This window comes from Acomys minous (genome assembly GCF_964271855.1).
Source record: "Acomys minous genome assembly, chromosome: 5".
Taxonomy (NCBI): Eukaryota; Metazoa; Chordata; class Mammalia; order Rodentia; family Muridae; genus Acomys; species Acomys minous.
This window is the reverse complement of record NC_140494.1, coordinates 105,615,468-105,633,092: the sequence shown is the minus strand read 5'-3', so window position 1 is coordinate 105,633,092 and position 17,625 is coordinate 105,615,468. Positions and strand designations below refer to the sequence as shown.

At 47.4% G+C, this 17,625-nt stretch overlaps 1 protein-coding gene across 8 annotated transcripts in view; it reads left to right on the top strand.

Annotated features, from left to right (window-relative positions):
* The window catches only part of CEP164 (centrosomal protein 164), an 81,028-nt gene that overhangs the window by 25,242 nt on the left and 38,161 nt on the right, over window positions 1-17,625 (top strand). For all 8 annotated transcript variants that reach the window (XM_084782631.1, XM_084782630.1, XM_084782629.1 and 5 more), the window contains 3 exons: window positions 518-673; window positions 1,041-1,175; window positions 2,541-2,618. In XM_084782631.1, the coding sequence (XP_084638757.1) occupies window positions 518-673; window positions 1,041-1,175; window positions 2,541-2,618 (369 nt within the window). The remainder of the gene's footprint in view (window positions 1-517; window positions 674-1,040; window positions 1,176-2,540; window positions 2,619-17,625) is intronic.

Below are 17,625 nucleotides of genomic sequence, written 5' to 3'. Positions count from 1 at the left end.
CTGGCACGAAGGAAGCCTTCACTTGGCTCTCCTGAGATGTGGGGAGAGCAAGACTGGCAAGGCACTGGCTGAGGTGCAGCAGCCTCCCATGTGTACAGGTCTCCCAGGAGGCCTGCACTTGCTTCTGGTGTTTACTTCCATCTTTGTCAGTAGCATGTTGAACCTGCCTTTTCTTGACTCACCAGTTTTAAGCATCAACCGTAGAGACTTCTAGTAGCTAGGGTTTTGTCTCTGCCCTTCTCCCCGCTCCTGCTCACGTGTTATGTGGCCCCCAGTCCTAGCATCTGCCAAATGTGAGCTAGCACACAGCTAGCAGAGTCAGGAAACTGGCCTGAATTTCTCACCCAGTTGGCATAATGGTATTTCTGGATGTTGTGTGTCATTAGCAGCCTCCAAGCGGAGGCGGCTTAAACCCGAACAGGCGAAATTTAGATGCTTTATTTTTATATCTCCCTCCGACACCCTCAGAACCGTGTGGTTTCTGGGGTTTGTAACAAGAATGTGTTCTGTTGCCCAGGTCCTGGGTCCCCCCTTAGCCCCAGTGCAGCCCCCACTTTGGGGCCTGGCTCCCTTACGTGGCCTTGGGGATGCCCCGCCCCCTGCTCTTCGTGGATCTCAGAGTGTGAGCCTGGGGAGCTCCGCAGATTCTGGGCAGCTTGGGGATCCCACACTGGTGAGTCCTTTCCCTGCTGCGCACGCGCATGTGTGTTGTTACAGTGGGACCTTTTAGGTGTCATACTTGGAGCTGTGGCCTGTCACAGAGACACAAGCCGTGCCTTCAGAGTTCATCATCCAGTCAGAGAGGAGTCGCTCTGGCAGTGGGGGTGGACCAGGGTTTAGGTCACCTGTGCTGGTTTCCCCGTCCATGTGCCTGGGACAGCATGAGTTGGGAAGGGAGTAAGCAAGCGTGGATTAGACTCCAGATTCACGGATATCGTAGGCCTCGATTGGGGACCCACCTCACTGGAATTTGAGGGAACATGCCAGGGTTACTCTGAAGATCTTTCTGTTGAGTCCCCTGTTCCCTCTCTGTTTTGGAGCCTCCACAGGGTCTCAAGGCTGCTGCTTGTACAAAGGGTCTCTTGGGTTCTGTACATGAAGGCAAGTGTGCTCTCAGCCTCTTGACTTTAGGGGAAGAGACCAACGAGGAGGATGAAGAGGAGAGTGACAACCAGGTAATGATGAGATTCTCTTTCTGGCCTAGAAACACACACGCACACACACACACACACACACACACACAAACACACACACACATACACTCACACAGACACACACACATGCAAGACTTTTTTTTTTCCCCCCAGAGATAGGGTTTCTCTGTGTAGCATTGGCTATCCTGGACTTACTTTGTAGACCAGGCTGGCCTCAAACTCAGAGATCCTCGAACCTCTACTTCCCAAGTGCTGGGATTTCAGGCGTATGCCACTGTGCCTGGCTAGGCATGCAAGACTTTTCATTTTCTTTAACTGTACAGTAACTCAGGGATATCAGTTTATTTCATAATATTATGTCATCATCACAACTGTCCATTTTCAGAACTTGTTTATGATCCCAGATTCTAGCCACTAAACAATAAACCACTACTTTTTCCTCCAGCCCCTGGTAACTTCTAAAGTCTATTTTTTTCTCTCATGAATTTGCCTGTTCTAGATGTTTTATATGAGCAAATGCACATAGTGATTTTTCTCTGGCGTCTGGCACCTTTTCACTCAGTATGCTGCCGCAAGTATGTAAACACTCATTTTGAAGCCTGGTGTGTGTGTGCACCAGGTTCTGTTTACACAGTCATCTGTTGGTGGACACATGGATTGCTTCGGCTAACCTCTGAGCTGCCCCCCCTCCCCGCAACTATTTTAAAAATCAATAGAAGTGATTTTTCCACCTATAACCTCCTTTCTTGGCCAGTCTGTATGTCTCTTAGGTCTGATCTGGAGAGCACAGCGTACTTGTTTGGTCTCATGCTCACTGGATAAAGGCCTAGTTAGTGAGGCCTTAGTGGAAAGCTTGCTCTGTAGTCCTTCAAAGCCTTGTCAGGGCACCCCGCTCTTCCTCTGCATACCCTCCATACTGAGCTGGCCAATTCCTTTAAACTTATCACTTGTTTTTTTGTTTTTTGTTTTTCTCCCCTGTCAACTTGACACAAGCTAGAGTTATCTGAGAAGAGGGACCCTAATTGAGAAAAATACCTCCATGAGATTAGCTGGTAGACAAGCCTGTGGAGCATTTTCTTAATTAGTGATTAATGTGTGCCCAGCCCATTGTGGTTGGGGCCATCCCCCGAACAGGTGGTCCTGGGCTGTATAAGAAAGCAGGCTGAGCAAACCAGGAGGAGCAAGCCGGAAAAGCAGGGCCCTTCTGCCCTCTGTGGTCTCTCAGCTTTTGCCTCTGATATTTCCATGAGTTCCTTTAGTAAGCGACTGTGACCTGGGAGTTGGAAGCGGAAATGAGCCTCTTCCTCCCCAAGTTGCTCTTGGTTATGGACTCTACCCCAGCAGCGGGAACCCTAAGACACCTCACGTAGTTGTTTTTGCTTGCAGAGTGTCCGAAGCTCCAGCGAGCTTCTCAAGAACCTGCATCTGGACCTCGGTGCCCTGGGAGGTGACTTTGAATACAAGGTAAGAGCCTGAGGCCCCTGCTGCTACATGCCTCGGGCCATACCTTTCTTCCGTCTGAAGCTTTGCAGTCTGTGATACATTACTTGGAAAGGGAACTAACTGGTCCATCTGGGTCTGCCTAGGATTTCTGGGGTTCAGGGAATCCATTCATTTTTCTCAGCTATCAAATGACCAGTTCGTGGAGGTCCCTGCACTAGCAGGTGCTTTGAGCATAACGAGATGTGCATCCTTAGGGCCCTTTCCCTCCTTGTACACTACATGGGGAAGAGACTTCTTGCCCAGACATCTGACAGACTTGGCCGAAGAGATGACATTTGCCCTGGGTTTTAAAGAGAAGCTAAGATTTAGACAGGGGATAGTCTAGGTAAACGAACAGCCCAAACAAAGATTTAAGAATGGAAAAAAGCAAGTGGGTGGGAATAGCTTCTGGAGCAGGCTTCCAAGTCCTGGTCCTGCCTCTGTGGTCTGAGCTGTGCCGCCACCTCCCTTCCTTCACGGAGAGCGCACAGAGTGGTGTAGCTCATTGGGTCAGCATACTCAAAACCTTGGTGCATGTTTTGGAGCCTGGACTTAGATCATAGGAGCATCTCCTACTGTATGCTCTCTGTCTAGTGTCTGATTTATTAATTTTTAAGCAATTAGCAGTCCTCTAAACATTCCTAGAATACTTGTTATAAGCAGTGACTCCTAAAGTTGCAAATTTAGATGGCATGCAGACATTTCAATGCTGACTGCAAGGTCTAAGCCTCATACATGTCTTTTATATTCTGCTTTTATTAGTGCCTTCCACACCTTAAAGTCCAAATCACTCTATAGCATTAGGATGAACTCAGCGTCAGCCAGAAAAGCGAAGGTGCTCCCATCTTGCCAACATGCCTCAATGAGCCTCCTGTGTCTTCCTCCCTCAGTGCTGCTGTTACAGGTGCATGGCCACATCTGGCTTTTTACATGGGTGCTCACACATGCCCAGGAAGCACTCTTACCCTCTGAGACATCTCCTCAGCCGCCGTTGTTATTATTATTATTATTATTATTATTTAGGTTTTTTTGAGACAGGGTTTCTCTGTATAGCCTTGGTTGTCTTGGACTTGCTTTATAGACCAGGCTAGCATCAAACTCAGAGATCCAACTGCCTCTGCCTCCTGAGTGCTGGGATTAAAGGTGTGCACCACCACCACCAGGTCTTTATTATTTTTTAAAATTGCATTTTAACTTATTTATTTGAACATGTGTGAGTGTCTTGGAGCGCATGTGGAGGTCAGAGGACAACTTGCTGGACCCAGTTTTCTTCTTCTGTGTGGGTCCTGGGGATTGAACTCAGGTGTCAAGCTTGTCAGCAACAAGCGCCTTTACACACAGAACTGTCTCACTGGCTCAACCTCTTACTATTTCTGACTCACATTTCTTTTTTTCTTTCTTTCTTTTAATTTTTTTTTCTGACTCACATTTCTTGATACTCACCACTCCTTGGAGTTCAGGGCACTGTCTGAGCCCACGGGCTGGCTGGCTCTGGACTGGTACTTGTGACCTCACTGGTGGGTGTATCTTTTTCTGTTTTGTTTTTGTCCTGGACTCGATTTGTAGACCAGACTGGTCTCAAACTTAGAGAATTGCTGCCTCTGCCTCCTGAGTGCTGGGATTACAGGCATGCACCACTGTGCCAGGCTTGTAGGTCCATCTTTTAAGGGGTCCCAACTGTCTCTTTGGGGAAGGACCCATTTCATAGTAAAGCTTTGTTTATTATCCAGAGTCTGTCTGGCCTTTTGGTTCTGCACCGTCAGATATGTTTTGATTGTGACTTTAGCACTTTCTGCCAAAGCAGCACTTTCCCTCGCTGTCCCATCTGTAGCTCCAATCTGATACATGTCTGCCTTGAAACTGTTCCTTCTGAGTGGAGCTAGTCTGCTTGAGTAAAGAATTCAGTTGGTTCTTTGACGGGGGCAGAGGGGGGGTCTTCCGGGGGGGTGATGCGGAGGGAATGACTTTGTTTTCTTCTCACCATCGCAGACAAACTGGCAGACTCAGAGGAGGTGCTCAGTTTGCACCTGGGTGGATGTCTGTGACTAGGAGAAGGGGCCTCAGGAAGACTTGCATGTTTGGAGAAAGGGTAGTTGGGGAAGCAGCAACACATTGATGCTGAATAATCTATGTCTGTACACCCAGCCCCTAGCCCACTGTCTAGGTGGGACACAGGAAGTGGTTGGCTGTGCATGGAAGCGGAGGGTATCCAGACACGCTGGGTGGTGTCTCCTCCTTCCTTTAGCTCTCTAAGATTCAAGGTCCAGTGTTTCTACCTTGCAATTGGCTGGTGGTTGAAATTCTACCACAGCTTGATCATGATTACTTTTTTTTTCTTTTTAAAGTTTTATTTATTTACTATTATGTACACAGTGTTCTGCTTGCATGTACGCCTGCACACCAGAAGAGAGCACCAGATCTCATTATAGATGGTTGTGAGCCACCATCTGAGAATTGAACTCAAGACCTTTGGAAGAGCAGATAGGGCTCTTATCCTCTGAACCATCTCTCTAGCCCCATGATTACTTCTTAATGGATTACAAATGCCAGCCAAGAGCTATATTTTTTTCTCCTGGTGTGATCTGGCCTTCTGAACTTTTCCCTTTGGTGGTGGGCGGGGGGTGGGGGGTGGGGGGCGAGCAGGAGCTTTTAAAAAATCTGACTAGTTTGCCGGCCATCACAGTGTGGTGGGGAAACATCTGCAGTAGGCGATGCTTAGACCCTGCCCACTCCTGTCTTCAGTTCCCTGCCTCACGGGGCTGTTGGAGTCCTGTGTTCTCTAACCTCAGGTAGGTTTTAGGGCTCTTTCTTGAGGGAGATGTTAGTGGCGGAGAGAAGTGTAGGTTTCTAGGCGGGCAGAGCTGCCTCCACTTGGGCACAGACCTTTGAAAAGGGCTTTTGTCCCAGGGTGCAATTATGCCCCACCCCTCACAGTTAGCTCCTGTTGCAGCCCTTTTTCCTGGGTTCACCCTGCCCTGTGTCGCCAAGCAAGTCATTTTGCTCTCTCTTCCATGAGAGGGCAGTAGGATGGCAAGAATGCAACTCTGCTTTCCAGCCTAAACCCATTGCTAGTCTATTACAGATTGAAAGGGAAAGAATGGGTCATGGAGCCTGCACCAAGAAGGCGTCTGAGGTGGGAGGCCGAGGGTGATGAGCAGGCAGTTTGTGGTCATGTGGTGCTGATGAAAAGGAGAGGGAGGGAGCCTTGGCTTAGAAATCACAGGATGATGTCAGTGTGATTACAAAGTGCCAAAGACACTGGGAGTGTCGGGGGTTGAGGGGTGGTGTGTGTGTGTGTGTGTGTGTGTGTGTGTGTGTGTGTGTGTGGCGGTGGCGGGGGGGGGGGGCGCGGGCGGGCTGGGAAGCTAAGTCGAGCAGGAGACTCGGAAAGTAAACCTGCCTGATGGTTGGCTTGGCAGGGGTTTCTCCAGAACAGTATGAATGGATGCGAGGATGTGCGGATGTGCTGTTGAGGCAACCTCCCCCCATCCCCCGTGACTTCCCCCTCTTGTCCTGTGTGGATCACGGGTGCCCATGTCTTTGCGTTCAGGTGAGGGGGTGGGACTGCAACCCCGGGCATGGGGAGCTAATGACTTTTGAAAAGCGTTAGATATAAGAGCTGGTTCTGACAGTCACTCCTATTCATCCCCTCCTTGTGCGTATGGCAAAGTCTTAAAATATGCCCTGATGCAAAAGAACCTGTGGCTGTGGCAGGGGAAGGTTTGGGAATACACATATGAGAGGCACCAGAGAGCCTGGAGCAGGAGCTTGTACACAGGTGCCTGGAGTGTGCATATGCTGGGGGCTGCAGGCCCTAAGCCTGGCGACATGCCAAGGAACAGGGGCTGGGCAAACAGGGACAGTGTGGTCAGATGAGATACGTAGATTTCCTGCACCCTTTTGTAGATGAAAGACAGCCAGTCTACCTCCACCCATTTCTGGCTGTCCTACCAATGTAGTAAGTAGATGCAGATACAGGCCAAAGCCATTTATTTAAATGGGTGCTCTATTTTAGCAGTTTTATGTTTAGGTAGGCAGATTGAGACCATCCATTCACGTGGAAATCTTCCTTCTTGGGGAAAGGGCAGGATTTTAAAGATGGAAGCTGGGGCTTTAAGCACATACCAGTGAGCTATGCCTCAAGCCGAAACTCATCTTTTGAAGGGTTTAAGCATGAGAGTTGCCCAGTTGAAGCTCAACAATCTTGTAGTTGTGTTTTCTCCAGTCTAACTATGGGACTCGGGGGCTAGAGAGGTGATGCAATGGTTAAGATCACAGGCTGTTTTTCCCAGAGATCACTGGGAGTTGGTTCTCAACACCCACATCCAGTAGTTCACAACTGCTTGTAATTCCAGCAGATCTTATGCCCTCTTCTGGTCTCCATGGGTACCCATATACATATCATACACACAGACACATAGACAGACAGACAGACAGACAGACAGACAGACACACACACACACACACACACACATAAATAAAATAAAATCTTAAAAAAAAAAGATCTGTAGCTGATTTTAAAGGAAAGAAAGAAAGAAAAGAATGTGAATCTACCTATTACTTGGTACCCTTTCCTTCCCCTCAGTATTGGGAATGGAGCTGAGGCTCAGGTGTACACTGCACATACTACACTACTGAGCTGCATCCCACTCACCCACTGATGCTCTGTGAGTTTTTCATCTATCCATCCCTCCGTCCATCCAACCATCTGTCTGTCTCACATTGTTGCCTTGACTGGCCTATGGCTTGCTATGTAGACCAGGCTGGCCTTGAATTCACAGAGATCTGCCTGCCTCTGCCTCTGGAGAGCTGGGAATAAAGGGGTACGCCACCACACCTAGCTAGCCTCTGAGATTTGATGGCCTAGTTGCTCTTCCATCATTTCGAATAGTTAAGAGTTAACATTTCATCTCATAATCACTGTGATGAAATAGTCTGATCTCTCTATGACCTTAGTAAATAAATATTACACCATTTGGGCAAGGGTGTTGGGGGGAAGCCTCAGCTCTCATCACTGCCCCCCCGCCATGTCCTTTCTTTGTTGTTTTATTTTTAGAGACAAGGTTTCTCTGTGCAGCCCTGGCTGTCCTGGAACTTGCTCTGTAGACCAAGCTGATCCTCGAACTCAGACATCCTCCTGCTCTACTAGGATTAAAGGTGTGCACCATCACCACCTGGCACAACACATGCATTCTAAAAACCCAAAAATCAGCAACCAGTAAAACCCCTAAAAAACTCAGTCAAGACCTTACTGAACATCCTTATGCGCCAGAAACAGGGGTCTAAGCTCAGCAGGGGATTCATCTAGTGAGGAAAGTAAACAAAGAAACCCACAACTTTACAGGTATTGTGGTAGAGAGATCCAGGGTCCAGGGATCAAAGACCAAGGATGGCTTCCTGGGAGACATGATGCTGCGAGGACCAGTGGTAGTTTGTCAAGGAGCCAGGGGAAGTTATTGTTTCTGGAATATGTGACTTAGTGTAGAGTACAGCTTAGCATGTGCCAAGTCTGACCTCTTCAACAACAAAAGAGAAGTGCATATCACAGTAGAGAGGTAACACAGTGTTCAGGCCCAAGCAGGAGATGTAAGATGGGTCTGGGATGAACTGTGAGCAGCGGGAGTTGGGGTGGGGGCAGTTGAGACAGTGCATGCTGGCTCCTGAAGGGCTATAGGCGTTGTCTGGTGTCTGACACTTCCTCTGACCCTAGTCCTAAGTGTGTTGCTAGGTAACCCTTTAAGATTATGTTTCACCCCCAGATTGAAGAGGGAGGACAGGCAAGCCTTCTTTAATTCCAGGATAAGCCTGACTAACATGGATTGGCTTCCCTTGCTGAATCAGTCACGTGGTGAACACACACACACACACACACACACACACACACACACACACACACACACACACACACACACACACACACACACACATAAATAAAATAAAATCTTAAAAAAAAAAGATCTGTAGCTGATTTTAAAGGAAAGAAAGAAAGAAAAGAATGTGAATCTACCTATTACTTGGTACCCTTTCCTTCCCCTCAGTATTGGGAATGGAGCTGAGGCTCAGGTGTACACTGCACATACTACACTACTGAGCTGCATCCCACTCACCCACTGATGCTCTGTGAGTTTTTCATCTATCCATCCCTCCGTCCATCCAACCATCTGTCTGTCTCACATTGTTGCCTTGACTGGCCTATGGCTTGCTATGTAGACCAGGCTGGCCTTGAATTCACAGAGATCTGCCTGCCTCTGCCTCTGGAGAGCTGGGAATAAAGGGGTACGCCACCACACCTAGCTAGCCTCTGAGATTTGATGGCCTAGTTGCTCTTCCATCATTTCGAATAGTTAAGAGTTAACATTTCATCTCATAATCACTGTGATGAAATAGTCTGATCTCTCTATGACCTTAGTAAATAAATATTACACCATTTGGGCAAGGGTGTTGGGGGGAAGCCTCAGCTCTCATCACTGCCCCCCCGCCATGTCCTTTCTTTGTTGTTTTATTTTTAGAGACAAGGTTTCTCTGTGCAGCCCTGGCTGTCCTGGAACTTGCTCTGTAGACCAAGCTGATCCTCGAACTCAGACATCCTCCTGCTCTACTAGGATTAAAGGTGTGCACCATCACCACCTGGCACAACACATGCATTCTAAAAACCCAAAAATCAGCAACCAGTAAAACCCCTAAAAAACTCAGTCAAGACCTTACTGAACATCCTTATGCGCCAGAAACAGGGGTCTAAGCTCAGCAGGGGATTCATCTAGTGAGGAAAGTAAACAAAGAAACCCACAACTTTACAGGTATTGTGGTAGAGAGATCCAGGGTCCAGGGATCAAAGACCAAGGATGGCTTCCTGGGAGACATGATGCTGCGAGGACCAGTGGTAGTTTGTCAAGGAGCCAGGGGAAGTTATTGTTTCTGGAATATGTGACTTAGTGTAGAGTACAGCTTAGCATGTGCCAAGTCTGACCTCTTCAACAACAAAAGAGAAGTGCATATCACAGTAGAGAGGTAACACAGTGTTCAGGCCCAAGCAGGAGATGTAAGATGGGTCTGGGATGAACTGTGAGCAGCGGGAGTTGGGGTGGGGGCAGTTGAGACAGTGCATGCTGGCTCCTGAAGGGCTATAGGCGTTGTCTGGTGTCTGACACTTCCTCTGACCCTAGTCCTAAGTGTGTTGCTAGGTAACCCTTTAAGATTATGTTTCACCCCCAGATTGAAGAGGGAGGACAGGCAAGCCTTCTTTAATTCCAGGATAAGCCTGACTAACATGGATTGGCTTCCCTTGCTGAATCAGTCACGTGGTGAACACACACACACACACACACACACACACACACACACACACACACACACACACACACACACACACACACACATAAATAAAATAAAATCTTAAAAAAAAAAGATCTGTAGCTGATTTTAAAGGAAAGAAAGAAAGAAAAGAATGTGAATCTACCTATTACTTGGTACCCTTTCCTTCCCCTCAGTATTGGGAATGGAGCTGAGGCTCAGGTGTACACTGCACATACTACACTACTGAGCTGCATCCCACTCACCCACTGATGCTCTGTGAGTTTTTCATCTATCCATCCCTCCGTCCATCCAACCATCTGTCTGTCTCACATTGTTGCCTTGACTGGCCTATGGCTTGCTATGTAGACCAGGCTGGCCTTGAATTCACAGAGATCTGCCTGCCTCTGCCTCTGGAGAGCTGGGAATAAAGGGGTACGCCACCACACCTAGCTAGCCTCTGAGATTTGATGGCCTAGTTGCTCTTCCATCATTTCGAATAGTTAAGAGTTAACATTTCATCTCATAATCACTGTGATGAAATAGTCTGATCTCTCTATGACCTTAGTAAATAAATATTACACCATTTGGGCAAGGGTGTTGGGGGGAAGCCTCAGCTCTCATCACTGCCCCCCCGCCATGTCCTTTCTTTGTTGTTTTATTTTTAGAGACAAGGTTTCTCTGTGCAGCCCTGGCTGTCCTGGAACTTGCTCTGTAGACCAAGCTGATCCTCGAACTCAGACATCCTCCTGCTCTACTAGGATTAAAGGTGTGCACCATCACCACCTGGCACAACACATGCATTCTAAAAACCCAAAAATCAGCAACCAGTAAAACCCCTAAAAAACTCAGTCAAGACCTTACTGAACATCCTTATGCGCCAGAAACAGGGGTCTAAGCTCAGCAGGGGATTCATCTAGTGAGGAAAGTAAACAAAGAAACCCACAACTTTACAGGTATTGTGGTAGAGAGATCCAGGGTCCAGGGATCAAAGACCAAGGATGGCTTCCTGGGAGACATGATGCTGCGAGGACCAGTGGTAGTTTGTCAAGGAGCCAGGGGAAGTTATTGTTTCTGGAATATGTGACTTAGTGTAGAGTACAGCTTAGCATGTGCCAAGTCTGACCTCTTCAACAACAAAAGAGAAGTGCATATCACAGTAGAGAGGTAACACAGTGTTCAGGCCCAAGCAGGAGATGTAAGATGGGTCTGGGATGAACTGTGAGCAGCGGGAGTTGGGGTGGGGGCAGTTGAGACAGTGCATGCTGGCTCCTGAAGGGCTATAGGCGTTGTCTGGTGTCTGACACTTCCTCTGACCCTAGTCCTAAGTGTGTTGCTAGGTAACCCTTTAAGATTATGTTTCACCCCCAGATTGAAGAGGGAGGACAGGCAAGCCTTCTTTAATTCCAGGATAAGCCTGACTAACATGGATTGGCTTCCCTTGCTGAATCAGTCACGTGGTGAACACACACACACACACACACACACACACACACACACACACACACACACACACACACACACACACACACACACACATAAATAAAATAAAATCTTAAAAAAAAAAGATCTGTAGCTGATTTTAAAGGAAAGAAAGAAAGAAAAGAATGTGAATCTACCTATTACTTGGTACCCTTTCCTTCCCCTCAGTATTGGGAATGGAGCTGAGGCTCAGGTGTACACTGCACATACTACACTACTGAGCTGCATCCCACTCACCCACTGATGCTCTGTGAGTTTTTCATCTATCCATCCCTCCGTCCATCCAACCATCTGTCTGTCTCACATTGTTGCCTTGACTGGCCTATGGCTTGCTATGTAGACCAGGCTGGCCTTGAATTCACAGAGATCTGCCTGCCTCTGCCTCTGGAGAGCTGGGAATAAAGGGGTACGCCACCACACCTAGCTAGCCTCTGAGATTTGATGGCCTAGTTGCTCTTCCATCATTTCGAATAGTTAAGAGTTAACATTTCATCTCATAATCACTGTGATGAAATAGTCTGATCTCTCTATGACCTTAGTAAATAAATATTACACCATTTGGGCAAGGGTGTTGGGGGGAAGCCTCAGCTCTCATCACTGCCCCCCCGCCATGTCCTTTCTTTGTTGTTTTATTTTTAGAGACAAGGTTTCTCTGTGCAGCCCTGGCTGTCCTGGAACTTGCTCTGTAGACCAAGCTGATCCTCGAACTCAGACATCCTCCTGCTCTACTAGGATTAAAGGTGTGCACCATCACCACCTGGCACAACACATGCATTCTAAAAACCCAAAAATCAGCAACCAGTAAAACCCCTAAAAAACTCAGTCAAGACCTTACTGAACATCCTTATGCGCCAGAAACAGGGGTCTAAGCTCAGCAGGGGATTCATCTAGTGAGGAAAGTAAACAAAGAAACCCACAACTTTACAGGTATTGTGGTAGAGAGATCCAGGGTCCAGGGATCAAAGACCAAGGATGGCTTCCTGGGAGACATGATGCTGCGAGGACCAGTGGTAGTTTGTCAAGGAGCCAGGGGAAGTTATTGTTTCTGGAATATGTGACTTAGTGTAGAGTACAGCTTAGCATGTGCCAAGTCTGACCTCTTCAACAACAAAAGAGAAGTGCATATCACAGTAGAGAGGTAACACAGTGTTCAGGCCCAAGCAGGAGATGTAAGATGGGTCTGGGATGAACTGTGAGCAGCGGGAGTTGGGGTGGGGGCAGTTGAGACAGTGCATGCTGGCTCCTGAAGGGCTATAGGCGTTGTCTGGTGTCTGACACTTCCTCTGACCCTAGTCCTAAGTGTGTTGCTAGGTAACCCTTTAAGATTATGTTTCACCCCCAGATTGAAGAGGGAGGACAGGCAAGCCTTCTTTAATTCCAGGATAAGCCTGACTAACATGGATTGGCTTCCCTTGCTGAATCAGTCACGTGGTGAACACACACACACACACACACACACACACACACACACACACACACACACACACACACACACACACACACACACATAAATAAAATAAAATCTTAAAAAAAAAAGATCTGTAGCTGATTTTAAAGGAAAGAAAGAAAGAAAAGAATGTGAATCTACCTATTACTTGGTACCCTTTCCTTCCCCTCAGTATTGGGAATGGAGCTGAGGCTCAGGTGTACACTGCACATACTACACTACTGAGCTGCATCCCACTCACCCACTGATGCTCTGTGAGTTTTTCATCTATCCATCCCTCCGTCCATCCAACCATCTGTCTGTCTCACATTGTTGCCTTGACTGGCCTATGGCTTGCTATGTAGACCAGGCTGGCCTTGAATTCACAGAGATCTGCCTGCCTCTGCCTCTGGAGAGCTGGGAATAAAGGGGTACGCCACCACACCTAGCTAGCCTCTGAGATTTGATGGCCTAGTTGCTCTTCCATCATTTCGAATAGTTAAGAGTTAACATTTCATCTCATAATCACTGTGATGAAATAGTCTGATCTCTCTATGACCTTAGTAAATAAATATTACACCATTTGGGCAAGGGTGTTGGGGGGAAGCCTCAGCTCTCATCACTGCCCCCCCGCCATGTCCTTTCTTTGTTGTTTTATTTTTAGAGACAAGGTTTCTCTGTGCAGCCCTGGCTGTCCTGGAACTTGCTCTGTAGACCAAGCTGATCCTCGAACTCAGACATCCTCCTGCTCTACTAGGATTAAAGGTGTGCACCATCACCACCTGGCACAACACATGCATTCTAAAAACCCAAAAATCAGCAACCAGTAAAACCCCTAAAAAACTCAGTCAAGACCTTACTGAACATCCTTATGCGCCAGAAACAGGGGTCTAAGCTCAGCAGGGGATTCATCTAGTGAGGAAAGTAAACAAAGAAACCCACAACTTTACAGGTATTGTGGTAGAGAGATCCAGGGTCCAGGGATCAAAGACCAAGGATGGCTTCCTGGGAGACATGATGCTGCGAGGACCAGTGGTAGTTTGTCAAGGAGCCAGGGGAAGTTATTGTTTCTGGAATATGTGACTTAGTGTAGAGTACAGCTTAGCATGTGCCAAGTCTGACCTCTTCAACAACAAAAGAGAAGTGCATATCACAGTAGAGAGGTAACACAGTGTTCAGGCCCAAGCAGGAGATGTAAGATGGGTCTGGGATGAACTGTGAGCAGCGGGAGTTGGGGTGGGGGCAGTTGAGACAGTGCATGCTGGCTCCTGAAGGGCTATAGGCGTTGTCTGGTGTCTGACACTTCCTCTGACCCTAGTCCTAAGTGTGTTGCTAGGTAACCCTTTAAGATTATGTTTCACCCCCAGATTGAAGAGGGAGGACAGGCAAGCCTTCTTTAATTCCAGGATAAGCCTGACTAACATGGATTGGCTTCCCTTGCTGAATCAGTCACGTGGTGAACACACACACACACACACACACACACACACACACACACACACACACACACACACACACACACACACACACACATAAATAAAATAAAATCTTAAAAAAAAAAGATCTGTAGCTGATTTTAAAGGAAAGAAAGAAAGAAAAGAATGTGAATCTACCTATTACTTGGTACCCTTTCCTTCCCCTCAGTATTGGGAATGGAGCTGAGGCTCAGGTGTACACTGCACATACTACACTACTGAGCTGCATCCCACTCACCCACTGATGCTCTGTGAGTTTTTCATCTATCCATCCCTCCGTCCATCCAACCATCTGTCTGTCTCACATTGTTGCCTTGACTGGCCTATGGCTTGCTATGTAGACCAGGCTGGCCTTGAATTCACAGAGATCTGCCTGCCTCTGCCTCTGGAGAGCTGGGAATAAAGGGGTACGCCACCACACCTAGCTAGCCTCTGAGATTTGATGGCCTAGTTGCTCTTCCATCATTTCGAATAGTTAAGAGTTAACATTTCATCTCATAATCACTGTGATGAAATAGTCTGATCTCTCTATGACCTTAGTAAATAAATATTACACCATTTGGGCAAGGGTGTTGGGGGGAAGCCTCAGCTCTCATCACTGCCCCCCCGCCATGTCCTTTCTTTGTTGTTTTATTTTTAGAGACAAGGTTTCTCTGTGCAGCCCTGGCTGTCCTGGAACTTGCTCTGTAGACCAAGCTGATCCTCGAACTCAGACATCCTCCTGCTCTACTAGGATTAAAGGTGTGCACCATCACCACCTGGCACAACACATGCATTCTAAAAACCCAAAAATCAGCAACCAGTAAAACCCCTAAAAAACTCAGTCAAGACCTTACTGAACATCCTTATGCGCCAGAAACAGGGGTCTAAGCTCAGCAGGGGATTCATCTAGTGAGGAAAGTAAACAAAGAAACCCACAACTTTACAGGTATTGTGGTAGAGAGATCCAGGGTCCAGGGATCAAAGACCAAGGATGGCTTCCTGGGAGACATGATGCTGCGAGGACCAGTGGTAGTTTGTCAAGGAGCCAGGGGAAGTTATTGTTTCTGGAATATGTGACTTAGTGTAGAGTACAGCTTAGCATGTGCCAAGTCTGACCTCTTCAACAACAAAAGAGAAGTGCATATCACAGTAGAGAGGTAACACAGTGTTCAGGCCCAAGCAGGAGATGTAAGATGGGTCTGGGATGAACTGTGAGCAGCGGGAGTTGGGGTGGGGGCAGTTGAGACAGTGCATGCTGGCTCCTGAAGGGCTATAGGCGTTGTCTGGTGTCTGACACTTCCTCTGACCCTAGTCCTAAGTGTGTTGCTAGGTAACCCTTTAAGATTATGTTTCACCCCCAGATTGAAGAGGGAGGACAGGCAAGCCTTCTTTAATTCCAGGATAAGCCTGACTAACATGGATTGGCTTCCCTTGCTGAATCAGTCACGTGGTGAACACACACACACACACACACACACACACACACACACACACACACACACACACACACACACACACACACACACATAAATAAAATAAAATCTTAAAAAAAAAAGATCTGTAGCTGATTTTAAAGGAAAGAAAGAAAGAAAAGAATGTGAATCTACCTATTACTTGGTACCCTTTCCTTCCCCTCAGTATTGGGAATGGAGCTGAGGCTCAGGTGTACACTGCACATACTACACTACTGAGCTGCATCCCACTCACCCACTGATGCTCTGTGAGTTTTTCATCTATCCATCCCTCCGTCCATCCAACCATCTGTCTGTCTCACATTGTTGCCTTGACTGGCCTATGGCTTGCTATGTAGACCAGGCTGGCCTTGAATTCACAGAGATCTGCCTGCCTCTGCCTCTGGAGAGCTGGGAATAAAGGGGTACGCCACCACACCTAGCTAGCCTCTGAGATTTGATGGCCTAGTTGCTCTTCCATCATTTCGAATAGTTAAGAGTTAACATTTCATCTCATAATCACTGTGATGAAATAGTCTGATCTCTCTATGACCTTAGTAAATAAATATTACACCATTTGGGCAAGGGTGTTGGGGGGAAGCCTCAGCTCTCATCACTGCCCCCCCGCCATGTCCTTTCTTTGTTGTTTTATTTTTAGAGACAAGGTTTCTCTGTGCAGCCCTGGCTGTCCTGGAACTTGCTCTGTAGACCAAGCTGATCCTCGAACTCAGACATCCTCCTGCTCTACTAGGATTAAAGGTGTGCACCATCACCACCTGGCACAACACATGCATTCTAAAAACCCAAAAATCAGCAACCAGTAAAACCCCTAAAAAACTCAGTCAAGACCTTACTGAACATCCTTATGCGCCAGAAACAGGGGTCTAAGCTCAGCAGGGGATTCATCTAGTGAGGAAAGTAAACAAAGAAACCCACAACTTTACAGGTATTGTGGTAGAGAGATCCAGGGTCCAGGGATCAAAGACCAAGGATGGCTTCCTGGGAGACATGATGCTGCGAGGACCAGTGGTAGTTTGTCAAGGAGCCAGGGGAAGTTATTGTTTCTGGAATATGTGACTTAGTGTAGAGTACAGCTTAGCATGTGCCAAGTCTGACCTCTTCAACAACAAAAGAGAAGTGCATATCACAGTAGAGAGGTAACACAGTGTTCAGGCCCAAGCAGGAGATGTAAGATGGGTCTGGGATGAACTGTGAGCAGCGGGAGTTGGGGTGGGGGCAGTTGAGACAGTGCATGCTGGCTCCTGAAGGGCTATAGGCGTTGTCTGGTGTCTGACACTTCCTCTGACCCTAGTCCTAAGTGTGTTGCTAGGTAACCCTTTAAGATTATGTTTCACCCCCAGATTGAAGAGGGAGGACAGGCAAGCCTTCTTTAATTCCAGGATAAGCCTGACTAACATGGATTGGCTTCCCTTGCTGAATCAGTCACGTGGTGAACACACACACACACACACACACACACACACACACACACACACACACACACACACACACACACACACACACACATAAATAAAATAAAATCTTAAAAAAAAAAGATCTGTAGCTGATTTTAAAGGAAAGAAAGAAAGAAAAGAATGTGAATCTACCTATTACTTGGTACCCTTTCCTTCCCCTCAGTATTGGGAATGGAGCTGAGGCTCAGGTGTACACTGCACATACTACACTACTGAGCTGCATCCCACTCACCCACTGATGCTCTGTGAGTTTTTCATCTATCCATCCCTCCGTCCATCCAACCATCTGTCTGTCTCACATTGTTGCCTTGACTGGCCTATGGCTTGCTATGTAGACCAGGCTGGCCTTGAATTCACAGAGATCTGCCTGCCTCTGCCTCTGGAGAGCTGGGAATAAAGGGGTACGCC